This window comes from Megalobrama amblycephala, linkage group LG8, assembly GCF_018812025.1.
Source record: "Megalobrama amblycephala isolate DHTTF-2021 linkage group LG8, ASM1881202v1, whole genome shotgun sequence".
NCBI lineage: Eukaryota > Metazoa > Chordata > Actinopteri > Cypriniformes > Xenocyprididae > Megalobrama > Megalobrama amblycephala.
In genome coordinates this window covers 32,390,051-32,404,746 of record NC_063051.1, presented here as the reverse complement: position 1 = coordinate 32,404,746, position 14,696 = coordinate 32,390,051, and the positions used below count along the sequence as shown (strand labels likewise).

The 14,696-nt window shown below is 35.1% G+C and overlaps 1 protein-coding gene across 1 annotated transcript; it reads right to left on the bottom strand.

Moving 5' to 3' along the window:
* Window positions 1-18: 18 nt before the first annotated feature.
* slc15a1b (solute carrier family 15 member 1b) lies at window positions 19-13,759 on the bottom strand. Its single transcript, XM_048200622.1, has 23 exons — window positions 13,530-13,759; window positions 13,244-13,275; window positions 11,890-11,974; window positions 11,559-11,700; window positions 8,379-8,498; window positions 8,103-8,202; window positions 7,164-7,254; window positions 6,963-7,046; window positions 6,781-6,863; window positions 5,030-5,116; window positions 4,817-4,906; window positions 4,656-4,700; window positions 4,533-4,565; window positions 4,095-4,183; window positions 3,926-4,007; window positions 3,605-3,724; window positions 2,461-2,595; window positions 2,299-2,345; window positions 2,104-2,211; window positions 1,876-1,990; window positions 1,210-1,347; window positions 1,005-1,112; window positions 19-914 (listed from the first exon to the last, which is right to left on the bottom strand). Exons 1-23 carry the CDS (start codon window positions 13,534-13,536, stop codon window positions 693-695), a joined length of 2,163 nt encoding a protein of 720 aa, XP_048056579.1. The 5' UTR covers window positions 13,537-13,759; the 3' UTR covers window positions 19-692.
* Between the last annotated feature and the right edge of the window lie 937 nt (window positions 13,760-14,696).

Below are 14,696 nucleotides of genomic sequence, written 5' to 3'. Positions count from 1 at the left end.
GAACTATAATGCTCATAGTGGTATGCAACGTTTTTATTGTAACCCCTTCAAATGATGCAAATCTAGTCACAAAATAACAGCATTGACTATGGCGAAAATGAATTGCTCTTACCCGTTACTTGGTATAGATGAATGGCTATTAGTACAAATTATTTAGAGGCACTTTAGAAGATTCAATCCACAATTACAAAAACAGGACAAATGTTGCTTGAAGTACAAGATGGAATCAGCATTCACATTAGAATTAATAGCAGTGTGATGTACTTCCACTCTTCAGTTTCCATTTAAACTGGTTTTCCATAATAAGGGTAAATTGCATGTTTTTTTTTTTTTTTGCCTAAAAAGAGCATCAATTGTTTCTACTCTCTTTACTGATATTATATATTATACTATCTGTGATATATACATAATACACTTATAAATAAAACCCGCCAGCAAAGGCACCAACACGCGTGAGAGTGACACACGGCCACTTCAACATTGATCTTAACAGTCTGATCCTCTCTGAAAATACCAAACCTTCTGCCCTTGGTCGGTGTCCCAAACACCATTCAATTTTAGATAGAATTTGCTTTTTCTTGGGCTGATTGTCTTTTCCATGGTGAATCAGTTCTTCGATCAGTAGTAAAGGGAACACCAACACTTTTAATCCACAGATCAGGAGAAAAAAAAAAAAAAAACGAGCGATGTGTCTAGATCTTCGTTTGTTTGAAGTCTGTGTTCTCGCTCTGTACGTACGCCACATTGTCTTTCATCATCATTTCAAGCCCTTTCTTTTTCTCATCTTCTGGCTCGAGCTCTATAAATTTAGACTCGATTTCTGCCGGGTCAGTGTAGGTGAAGAAGTAAGCCATGATGGCAAAGACGATACTCACAGCCACCAGGAGAGATGCAAACAGCAAGTATTCTGCCCACTAGAATGATGCAATGCATACCGATGAGCCAACAATAAGTGATTTTGACTAGGATTTTATCAAACAAAACAAAGGAGAGTAGTGGTATACCTGATCTGGAAGTGAGCCTGCCTCAGCCACGATGAGCACGATGATGTTCCCCACAGCGACAGTCAACAGCCAACCAGCCTGGAGGACTGACTTCATATTGCTTGGTGCCTTAAGAGAACACAGCCAAGTTATGAGACATGATGTAAAAAAACATTGTTGATTTGAATCTTTCTCAATGTTGAGAGTTACAGAGAGCACTCTGTACCTGTGCATAGGAGAAGTCCAGACCGGTGACAGAGAAGACCACTTCTCCGCAGGTCATCAAGAAGTACTGAATGATCTGCCAGGCTATGTGGATGCTGTTCGGCTCAATATCCTGTACGGCTTTAATGGTGTCGCCACACTGCACACATTCAGAGAGGCTGCTATGTTATTTCCACTTTTGAGATGCACAACAAACCAAAACATGGCTAGATCTCTTAGGTAGCCACTAGGTACAGTAAGTCATCTGTAGATTGAAGCAGTGCTTCTCAATCTTTTTGCCCCTCATAATCTGACAAAATATTCAAAGGCCCTCTAATATCAGGTAATTTCCTCTGGTTTTTCTGCTGTAATTATGACAAAGCTGCTTGTTTCCAAGTTTTTTTTTTTTTTTTTTTTTTATGTGTGTTTGAGTGTAATATATGTATATATACACACACACACACTATATATATGTAGGTATGTTTTATAGTATATATGTTTTAGGTTAGATGCAATTATTTAATTTGAATATACATACCCATTATTTATTTACAAATGTTATGTGCTTAATCGATTTGACACACACACACACACACACACACACACATATATATATATATATATGTATATTGCCTTACTTTCTAATAGTGTTCACACTATAATCTGTAGCTGTAAAACTGTGACTTACATTTTGTCCGAAAATAAAGGTGCTGGGGATCAGGAGTGTGTAGGAGCTTCCAAAGCCCAGCTGCATGATGTATGTGCAGTTCTGTCCATCTTCATTCCAGATAGTAAATTCGACTCTGGGGAAGCGACATCAAATTAGAAGAAGCAGCCTAGCAACTTGTTTGGTCTGCATTTTTTAATCAACAGCTATTGTGTATGTTTTCTATATTTGTAACACAGCAGCACGTACTTGCCATGGTGAACCATTAAGTATCTTGATCCTTCTAAGGGAGAGAGGAAACCCAGCTCATCAGACTTTTCTGTGATGTTCAGCCGAGTCCTAAAACCATTCACAAACCTAAAACATATGTTTGATGTTAATGAATTTGAATTAGGCACTCATTTTCAATATGTAAAAAAATAATAATTAAGAAATGCACTAAACCTGATGCCATTCATGCCTAGACTCGGTTTCTCAGTTGCGTCAAAGAGCTGTAAATGAAAATAAAGGGTTGATCAGAACACATGAACACAACGCCACAGTTCTCCTCATCACATTAAAACTACAAAAACAGATATTTAAGACAATACCAAGATTAGCACTTACAGTCTTTATTATTCCATCAGCATTTATTAAAACCGTGTGCCTCCTTTCCTTCAGGAAATAAGCTGTCTTATTTCTTCCTCCCACAGAGACTGCAACGTTCGTAATGTTGTCAAGTGTCATATAGTCATTTGAGGCCTGGAGGAGCACAACAACATAAAAGAGTTTATGTACAGTTTACATACAGTTCTCCCTACATGTAAAGACATATTTATGTCCCAAGGGTTGGTTTTTATGAAAACTAACAGATTGCAAGTTTTTTTTTTTTTTTTGGACATGCACTACCATTAAATAGTTTGGGGTTGGTCAGAATTATTTATGTTTTTGAAAGAAGTCTTTTATGATCCCCACAGCTGCATTTATTTGATCAAAAAATACAATAAAACAGTAATATTGTAAAATAGTATTACAATTTTTTAAAAAGTAATTTATTCCTGTGATTAAAGCTGAATTTTCAGCATCATTACTCCAGTCTTCAGTGTCACATGATCCTTCAGAAATCATTCTAATATGCTGATTTGCTGCTCAAGAAACATTTATTATTATTATTATTATTATTACATCAATGTTGAAAACAATTGTGCTGCTTAATACTTAATACTGGAAACCATGATATTTATTTTTTATTATGAATAAAAAGGTTTTTTTTATGTAAAATAAATATAAAAGTGTAAAATGCATCTTTGTTTAATAAAACTATTGATTTCTACTGACCCCAGACATTTGAATAGAAGTGTATGAAGTTCACATTAAACACATTAAACTTATATATATATTTTTTTAAAATCATGCTTTCAATTCAAATGAAATAAATATGAAGCATTTCATTATTTATTTATTTTTAAAATCCAAAATGATGGCTGTCTCTCAGTTGTAATGTTAACCATAATAAACAATTCTGCCCCAAATAAAGTTTTTTTCTAAATTTAGTGTACTTGGTTACCAAGTAGGCATCCGTATCAGTGAAGAAAAATATGAATGGTTAATAATATCAATTAAGAGTGTTTTATTGTGTGTCAAATGTGGGAAAGTTGTCTAAGAGTCTATATCACCAAAATTCCCATCGTTTACACATTTGTTACTTTCTTTTAATTCTGGTTTTTAAACACAGTTTGGTTAAATTTGATGTGTCATTGTGTGGACTTACATTAAAACCAGGAACAACAAATTGTTCTTGCCCCTCCACTAAAACAGGCAGCGATGTGTTCTCCATGTTCAGGAACTTCACCTGGGTTTGAGAGCTTGAAGGGAACTTGGGCATTGTTCTCTGTTGGATTACAAGACAGGCATGTCAGAAATGTACAATTTATTTTCTTCGCTGAGAATGCATTGTGATGATTATTGTGCCAGAAAGATAAGGCATAAATCAAGCCAATAAGCATGCAGTACAAATAACAATCTTCAAGCTCAATGAAGCATCAGGTGTAGTTTGTGAGATGTTATTGCAACATATCTGTTTGTTACTTACGTCAATTTGAATCTGCAAAAGAGCAGCAGCCACAAATGCCAACGCCGCGAGCAGCATACCGACAGTCATCCTCCGAAGGGGCCTGGAAATAACGTCAAATAGCACAATCAAATAACATGTCTTGTCTAAATCACAAGTGCAACTTCAATACCAGTTACCCAGCACTTACGTGAAATTAATACGGCACAGTTTGATAAGTGGGTACACTGCAGAGTCCATGATCGGCACCATAATCACAATCAGTATGGGGTTCACGATCTGCGCCAGAACACAAATGATGACATCAGTTCACATGTGTGAGTGTAAATGCACTGTTAGAATTATATATATATATATATATATATATATATAGAATAATATGTATATTAAAGTGATTTCTGAAGGATCATGTGACACTGAAGTAATGATGCTGAAAATTCAGCTTTCACATCACAGGAATAAATAAAATATATGAAAATATAAAGCAGTTATTTTAAATCATATTATTATTTCACAATATTACGGTTTTTACTGTATTTTTGATCAAATGAATATGCATATAATAATGTAATATCACATATTATTTTATTAATCAGGATACAATAATAGTAATAGACACAAAACAAACCTGCATCTGATCTGGCTGAATTACAAATGCTCCCTATAAGGACAGAGAGAGAGAGAGAATATAATAAAATATAACTGAACTGATATATGTGACAATTAAAATGCAAAGCTTTTTTGAACTTACAAAGTTAGCATCCATAGTGGTGGCCTGAAGAGTCCAACGGGAGCCCTGGAAAGACAACACAACTCATATTTAACATCAAGCTGGAAAACAGACGAGTGTTTGTGTAAGAACACATACTTGAGTATGGCATTTGTAACATCACTGTGTGTTTGTAGACTGACCTGCTGGTCAAATAAGGCCCAGAACATTGGCAGAGGGATATAGAGGAACAGCACCTTCAATACCATCTTCACCTGAGCAATCAGGAGTTTCTGTACAGAGACAGAGACAGTGTCTCATTATATCAGTCCAGGTCTGTGTGAACATCTTCCTGTATTCAAAGTTAAAGTTTTTACATAATCAGTGCATATTGTGTGTCATATTATGTAACATACATCATATCTCTCTTCCGCCCAGTCCATCCAGTGCCTTCTCCTGGGGAATTGCCTACCGCGGTGATTAAAACGGTTATTAAGTGCAAACTGTAGAAGAGAAATGACAAAAATCATATAGTTAGACTGGATAGTGCTTTACCATGTGACTTGATGTTGTGTACCACAACAATAGACCCTTTTTACATTTTCGGGTTTCTTTTTTGTGTTTCCATTTGCTCAAATATAGCAAAAGAAAAACTCCACATTACAACTTAAAAAAGTTAGAAAGATAAAAAATACAAAGCAATTGATAACAGCAGTCATGTTTACTGTCACTCCCATAGCTGCTGTGTTAGAAACGCCCTCAGCGTTAACTATTCTTTTGTAATTTGATGCAAAGGTAATATAATACTAAGTATAGTGTTATAAATATACATATACATTTAAAAAAAAATTAAAATATAAAACACTTTGCAGGATTTACGTCTGTGAAATGGGTCTATTACATATGAAGCGTTAAAAACTGTAGTTATTGTACATGTTAGAGAGTTAAGGCCAAAGTATACTTCACTTTTTACGCGTACGCGAGGGTCAGCGTACAGTGCGCGTGACGCAAAATTCGTCATCAGAATAGTACGCGCACCGCCGAATTTTTGGGTCGCACATGCGCATTTAAATTATTTAGCAGTAATTATTTTATCCACAAGGTGGAAACCGCGCCATGGGGGCGTCGATTCACAAGGTAGTCGAAGAAAAACTGCATAAACAGAACAGACCCGAATGCATGCAAGTTACAGCAACAATGGAGGCCTACAGAGACTAGAGGTTAGAAAGTGCCCTCATTTGTACAACTATAGCATGAAAGAATACAAAGATGTTTATATGGGTTGTAATTCATTAGAGGTGTTAAAATTTGCGCATGCGTCGAACGCCTGTGTACGCCTACAATACTTTGGAAGGCTGTGCGTCGACTGCGTTCGACTGTGCGCGTAGCCGCGTACGTAAAAAAACGAAGTATACTTTCTGTCTTAGAGTGCTTGAAGGGTTAGTTCACCAAAAAATGAAATTTCTCTCATTAAGTACTTATCCTCATGTCGTTCCAAACCCATAAAACCTTAATTCATCTTCAGAACACAAATTAAGATATTTTTGATGAAAGTTTTTTTTTATCCCCCATTACCGTCATTCAAGGTGCAGAAAGGTATTAAAGACAGCGTTAAAATAATCATCATGACTACAGAGGTTAAACTTTAATGTTATGAAGCAATAAGTACTTTTTTGTGCACAAAAATAATGTCCCCTGGTGTCCGAACACCAGCTCTCTTCTGGACCTTTAATGACGGTTATTACATTGCTTTCTATTGATGTTCAAAAACATCTTAATTTGTGTTCCGAAGATGAAAGATGGTCTTACGGGTTTGGAACAACACAAGGGGGAGTAATTAATGACAGAAATTTAATTTTTGGGTGAACTAACACTTTACAGCTCAGACTTGGTTTTAGACCCTTTAAGGTTAAAGTGTATTCATTTTTGTTTTTTATAAGCTTTACACATATTTTAACTAAGTTTTAAAAGTTCACTGATGTCGGTGGTGACATCATTATAATATCTGCATATTAAGTCTGATTGGTGTTTATCAAACAGATAAGTTTCATGGTCTATGAATGGAAAGTGAACTGTAGGCCTAATTGAGAAGTCTTTCGTTTGGCCAAAAACTTAAATGCTGTTTTTTTTTTTAAAGTAAATAATATAATGTTGTCAGTGCTCTTACTGCAATGCATTTCATGACTTTTAGTAGGATGTTGCCCTTGGGGGATTCCATAATGTACATGCTATGGCCTGAGATGAACACAACTGCACAGAGAAAGAGAATAACCTCAGTCAATCAAGGCTGCCATCGAGTGGTCAAAAATGGTATTGCACATGTCAACATTAAATAAATTAAATCCTTACTAAGAGCAACCACCATGAGAGCTGCAGGGACCCCAAAAGCGAGAGGGAAACAGCTCCGCTTTGAGTAGATACCGCACTCTTGAGCTGAAAAACAAAACAAATATACACAATGACAAGATAGATTGTTTATATGTGTATTACCAATTCACCATGAAAAATGTAATAACAAATGTAAAAAAAAAAAAAATGCAATATACACACATCTCAGAATTGGTGTGATGAGAGTGGAGAGAAGACTGCCAGCGTTAATGGACAGATAAAATATGGAGAAGAAAGTACTTCTTTGTTTTTCCTGAAATAAAATAAAAAATTATTAACATCATATATACATATCATTTTTTAAATGTTTTGAGAGTCTTTGTGCTCATCAATGTGCTGCATTTATGTGATCAAAAATACAGTAAAACATTAATACTATAAGTTAAAGCAACTGTTTACTATTTTAATATATTTAAAAATGTAATTTATTCCTGTGATCAAAGCTGAATTTTCAGCATCATTTCTCCAGTCTTCAGTGTCACATGATCCTTCAGAAATCATTCTAATATGCTGATTTGCTGCTCAAGAAACATTTCCCATTATTATCAATGTCGAAAAAAGTTGTGCTGCTTAATATTTTGTGGAAACTGAGATAAGGATTCTTTGATAAATAGAACAATGTTTAACAATGCGAAAGTCTTTACTGTCACTCTTGATCAATTTAATGCATCCTTGCAGAATAAAATGATTAATTTCTCTTATCTTGTTCAGCATTTGAAAAGTGCCTCAAAAGTTTGCACTGCCTGGAAACATGCAAGTGTGTGTGGAAAAATGTTACAGTTTGAGGAATGTTGATATATCTATTACCCTCATAGTTACATTAGCTTTCCTCATACTGTAACATTCGGCTTCAATGATTCACACTTTGACCACTGGCCTTTAGACCTCACGTCTCTGTGGTGGGGCGGAGGGGGTGTAGGAGTCTACGAATCACTTCAGTATCTCTATTTGTTCATCTCTGGCACTCAATATCAGAGACTTAACCTTGAGATGATAACAGACACAAGAATGTGCTGCTGTACTCAAATTCACTTCATCCTCTTTAATATATGATTAGGGGTGTGTGTGTGTGTGCACATGTTTGTATAAGAATCCACATGCCTGGTGATCTTCAAACTGATCTCCTCCAAACGCTGCCACACAGGGTTTAATACCTCCAGTTCCCAAGGCGATGAGGATGAGTCCCAGCATGGACAAGGCACTAAAATAAAAGAGAGGAAATATCAAAATTCACGCTAAAGACACTCTGATCATGTTTGTTTTATGTGGCACCTAATGAACAGCATGCTTTTTTGCTTATTAATGTTCTTTGGCTCACAATAATAACATCTTTTTCCGATTTGTTAATGATAAAGCATGTCCCAAGCGGTAACTCACACATGGAGGGTCATGTTGTCAGGAACACCGTCTTTGTCGCTGTCTGTGATGTCATGGATGGAACTGACAGCCATGATCACCTGGCCAAAGGTGTACACTACGGACAGGTACACGATAGTCCTGCGAAAAATTGAGATGAGGGTACACATGAATTCCAGTAGAAATCAAATTCATAATCTAATGTTGACTATGTCTTTTGACTATATACAGTACAGTCCAAAAGTTTGGAACCACTAAGATTTTTAATGTTTTTAAAAGAAGTTTCGTCTGCTCACCAAGGCTACATTTATTTAATTAAAAATACAGTAAAAAACAGTAATATTGTGAAATATTATTACAATTTAAAATATCTGTTTTCTATTTGAATATATTTCACAAAGTAATTTATTCCTGTGTTGGCAAAGCTGAATTTTCAGCATCGTTACTCCAGTCTTCAGTGTCACATGATCCTTCAGAAATCATTCTAATATGCTGATCTGCTGCTCAAGAAACATTTAATGTGTACAATTGTACAAAATATTTGTGTACAATATTTTTTTTCAGGATTATTTGATGAATAGGAAGTTCAAAAGAACAGTGTTTATCTGAAATCTAATCTTTTGTAACATTATAAATGTCTTTACTGCCACTTTTGATTGATTTAATGCATCCTTGCTGAATAAAAGTATTCATTTCTTTAATTTCTTTTCAAAAAAATAAAATTCTTACTGACCCCAAACTTTTGAGCGGTAGTGTATAATGCTACAGAAGCTTTGTATTTCAGATAAATGCTGTTCTTTTGAACTTTCTATTCATCAAGGAATCCTGGAAAAAAAAAGTACACAACTGTTTTCAACATTGAAAATAATCATAAATGTTTTTTGAGCAGCAAATCAGCATATTAGAATGATTTCTGAAGGATCATGTGACACTGAAGACTGGAGTAACGATGCTGAAAATTCAGCATTGCATCACAGGAATAAATTACTTTGTCAAATATATTTAAATAGAAAACAGTTATTTTAAATTGTAATAATATTTCACAATATTACTGTTTTTACTGTATTTTTAATTAAATAAATGTAGCCTTGGTGAGCAGACGAAACTTCTTTTAAAAACATTAAAAATCTTAGTGGTTCCAAACTTTTGGACTGTACTGTAGGTCATGTCCAGTTGGAACAGAGGGACAGTTGAAACACCTTAACTTGTGTGCACACATCACTCCTTACCCAAGATGTTTGCTTCACATATGGGCAGTAATCTACGTTCAGTGGATGGATGTGTGAAGCAAAAATCACAGATAAGGAGTGATGCACACTGTGTTTCAACTGTCCCTCTGTTCCAATAAATCGATCTACCCGGCAGGTGTTTACAAACCTCCGAGGATATCAGGAAGTGGGTGCTAGGGGATCCAAATTAAATTTCAGAGAAAAAAATTAATTATGCATTATGCAAATAAAAGTAATATAAGGTAACTACATGGGTTAAGGTTAGGTTTAGTGGTAAGTTCAGGGTTAGTACCTAGTTATTACCTAGTTATTGTAATCGCTATAATAAGTACATAGTATGAACATGTGGAACAGGACTGTAAAATGCTACCGCAGTGCTACCGAAGTTTTAGGCTCTTTTATTTGATCAAAAATACAGTAAAAATGGCAATATTGTGAAATATTCATACTGTTTAAAAGAACTGTCTTCTGATTTAGTATGTTTAAATGAATAGTTCAGCCATGAAACTCTATTCGCATTCCGGTTGGTTAGTTTAATGTAACATTCTCAGCCAATTGATTTTACGTATCCATTTCCCTTTATAACCATGACACATCCAAATGAATTTCTTCAAGCTATGCAAATTCTTACTCCTCCACTTCCCCAGCACCACCTGCCTAGATCTGCCATGGGGGATTGTCTCCCTCTCTCTAGCAGCAGCATGTTTTCATTCACGTTATAATTTTATGTTCTGAGCATTTAGCAGAAGCAAGTCTTAAGGTGCGGTCACACTGCACTTTTCGTTCCATTGACTTCCATTTAAACTCATGCGAATGCATCAGACCGGAAACGCAAGCTCGTATGAAAAAAATTCGCATTTCGCTGCGTTCCAAATTTCAAGTTCGATGAACTCTGACCTGCGAATTCGTGCGACCGGGTAGAAGATCGATTCATCATGGCATGACCTCTTGGCTGAATTAAAAGAATGATATTTTTGCAGTAAAGTCGTGTAGGTTCTATATTTTTACATTTTGAATGTATTACTTGTTCAAAGTCTAGTGTGACCGCGGCTTTACTTGCTCTGCAGCAGCAACAGTAGATCCAGCAGCTGCAGCGTAACAGATCTAGTCCGCCAAGACTGAGCATATTCTATTTACATCAGTGTTTTACAAACTATTCCGAGAGTTGTCAAGACATGAAATGTAATTTATTTCTGTGATGGCAAAGTTGAATTTTCAGCATCATTCATTACGCCAGTCTTCAGTGTCACATGATCCTACGGAAATCATTCTATTATGATTTGCTGCTCGGGAATCATTTATTCTTCATGTTCTTCTTATTATTATTATCGATGTTGTTTTGCTTAGTATTTTTGGTGGAAATCACAAAATTTGTGACATCACAAAACCCAAAATTTGCATAAACCCAGCCCCCGAGAACACGCAACATCCAGTTTCATTCTAAAAGTTGTAACTTCTTCCTGAGTCTCTCCATCAGTGTCGACTCCGGTTTGAACAATGTAAGGCTGAACACCGTTACTGACAATCCTCATTTTGGCTGCGTGAGATTCTCCAGCTTTGTTGTTGTTGAGCAACCGAAGCATGAGCTGTTAAAGCTCCGCCCCCTTCTGGAAAGCGGCCGGGAGCAGCAGCTCATTTGCATTTAAAGGGACACACACAAAAACTGTGTGTTTTTGCTCACACCCAAATAGGGGCGAATTTGACAAGCTATAATAAATGATCTGTGGGGTATTTTGAGCTGAAACTTCACAGACACATTCTGGAGACACCAGAGACAGTAAAATCTTACTGACCCCAAACTTTTGAATGACATGTAGTCGCTTTGAACTTGTAGGCAAATGTTCAGTTACAAGGGGATCATCATGGTTGGGGGTCCTTAAATCAGTTTGTAAATCCCTGACTTGTTATACTGCATACTGCATTCCTAATAGGGATAGTAGTACCCCATTCCGAACATTATTCTAAAACTCACTTGAACTTGCCCAGCCATGAGTCTGCAATTATGGCCCCCATGATGGGTGTAAGGTAGCACAGAGCCACGAAGGTGTGGTAGATGGTGGTGGAAAGATCATTGTCCCAACCAATAAAGTACTTGAAGTACAACACCAGCACCGCTGTAAAACACAGACAGGAAAGAAAAGCACAGCAAGAGATGGAAATGTTAAGAAGGAAAGGAATAGAGATAGACAGAGGAAATAATGTGAGACAAGAAGAAAAAAGTCAGCTGTGTGAGACCATGTATTATGCAGGAACAAGTAAAACAGCTGACGATGAACGTTCATATGTGTATTGTTTGGTCTTACCTTTCATGCCATAGTAGGAGAATCGCTCACAGAACTCATTCACCACAATGAAAAATATACTGACAGGATATCCCAAGAAACTTGGCTACAATGAAAAATCACAGATTAATTAAAATATTTTTATAAAATTATGCTATAAAAAAACAATGCTTATATATATATATATATATATATATATATATATATATATATATATATATATATATATATATATATATATATATATATATATATATATATATATATATATATATAGTACAGTCCAAAAGTTTGGAACCACTAAGATTTTTAATGTTTTTAAAAGAAGTTTCGTCTGCTCACCAAGGCTACATTTATTTAATTAAAAATACAGTAAAAAACAGTAATATTGTGAAAAATTATTACAATTTAAAATAACTGTGTACTATTTAAATATATTTGACAAAGTAATTTATTCCTGTGAAGCAAAGCTGAATTTTCAGCATCGTTACTCCAGTCTTCAGTGTCACATGATCCTTCAGAAATCATTCTAATATGCTGATCTGCTGCTCAAGAAACATTTATGATTATTTTCAATGTTGAAAACAGTTGTGTACTTTTTTTTCAGGATTCCTTGATGAATAGAAAGTTCAAAAGAACAGCATTTATCTGAAATACAAAGCTTCTGTAGCATTATACACTACCGTTCAAAAGTTTGGGGTCAGTAAGAATTTTTATTTTTATTTTTTTGAAAAGAAATTAAAGAAATGAATACTTTTATTCAGCAAGGATGCATTAAATCAATCAAAAGTGGCAGTAAAGACATTTATAATGTTACAAAAGATTAGATTTCAGATAAACACTGGTCTTTTGAACTTTCTATTCATCAAATAATCCTGAAAAAAAATATTGTACACAAATATTTTGTACAATTGTACACATTAAATGTTTCTTGAGCAGCAGATAAGCATATTAGAATGATTTCTGAAGGATCATGTGACACTGAAGACTGGAGTAACGATGCTGAAAATTCAGCTTTGCATCACAGGAATAAATTACTTTGTGAAATATATTTAAATAGTACACAGTTATTTTAAATTGTAATAATATTTCACAATATTACTGTTTTTTACTGTATTTTTAATTAAATAAATGTAGCCTTGGTGAGCAGATGAAACTTCTTTTAAAAACATTAAAAATCTTAGTGGTTCCAAACTTTTGGACTGTACTGTATATATATATATATATATATATATATATATATATATATATATATATATATATATATATATATATATATATATATATATATGTATATATATATATATATATATATATATATATATATATATATATATATATATAAAGCGTTATTATGTGGGATTAGAGGTCTCACCCTTTGCCTCCTCGCAATTCTTCCATCTTTGTCTGCAGAAATGATGTAAAATGAAAAGTCATTAAAATAGTCCTAATATGGATTCGATTTGAATTTTGTTGAATTAAAATGTTGTCTTCACATTGTAACATATACTTGCACAAATTGTGCATCATCTTGTTTAAGCAAAGAATACACACATTCACTCTATAAATATAGATGTATAGACTATAAATGCAGATGTACAAATCCAAGGTTAACAGGAATTATTATTATTGTGTGCCCATAAACCTCCAGGTTTACTCACCTGCCATGATGACTGCTTTGACTGAGACTGGATTCTGGTCCTCTTGTAAAGAATATCCTTTAGTATAGAGATGCACACTCACACTCACTCTCTCTCTCTCTCTCACACACACTCACTCACACACCTTGGACAGACAGAGCTGTACTCTGAGGGACACAGGTAGCAAGGTTTTATAGACTCTGGACCATAAAATGCGTCCTTATGTTTCCTTGGCCACTGCTGGGTTTAAAAGAGGTTGACGTAAATGTATATGACAGCATTTGTAACCTGTGACTGTGTGTGCGTATGAGTGGGAGGAGGCAATTGGGGAACAGTTTAGTTATTTATGGCACTCTTATCAATTTATACAACAAATCAAATGATAGAAACTTTGTGATAAAACTTTGTGATAAAGACAGGCAAGTTAATGAGTAATTAATATACTAATGTTTTTCATCATTCCAAAAATCTAAAAAACTATACACTGAAAAGTACATTGTTCTCCTATCCATATATATATATTTATATACGTACACACAAACATGATTCGGTACAGCAGGGGGAGAAAACTAAACATAAAATTGCTTCTTTTTCTATTAAAGGTGCTAAAGAGGATGTTTTGTTTTATACATTTTTGCAATATTACTTGAAACTGTCTTTACTAACTGATAAAAGACTATTTATTAGGTGCACTGAAAGTAATAATATTAATATACATCATCTGTGCACGAGGTAGGGCCTTAAAAACATCAGCCAATCGTTTACGCGATCATCGCGTAAACGATTGGCCCTCTGGCTTGTCAATCACTGCCGTGACGTTCCTTGTGAGAGACGAGCGCAGCTTCGCGCTCCAGTAACTTTCCACACTCTACAGGCGCCGCATGCAATGTTTTTGTCAGGAGACAGGAGTAACAACTGCAGATTATGAGTTACCTGCGGTGAGTCCGACATAATGAATCCACTAACACGACACAGCGAATGCCGGTGGTAAACACTCGTGTTCCAATACTCGTGCACGAGTTTTGGGAGGCGTTCCCTCGAAATGAGCTGTGAAGGAGGGGGGTTGTTCTTACGCATGCGCTCATTTCAAAAACTCACTAACAGTCTTTGGATTCTCAGTCGACGAAAAAATCCTCTCTATCACATTTAAACAGTGGTTTATTGAAAAAATTTTTTTTTCTCTCTTTA

Coding starts and splice junctions, on each gene's coding strand:
- slc15a1b (XM_048200622.1), bottom strand. Junction 2,346..2,460: donor CTGATGGAATAATAAAGACT/GTAAGTGCTAAT, acceptor TTTCATTTACAG/CTCTTTGACGCAACTGAGAA. Junction 1,113..1,209: donor TGGACTTCTCCTATGCACAG/GTACAGAGTGCT, acceptor TGTTCTCTTAAG/GCACCAAGCAATATGAAGTC.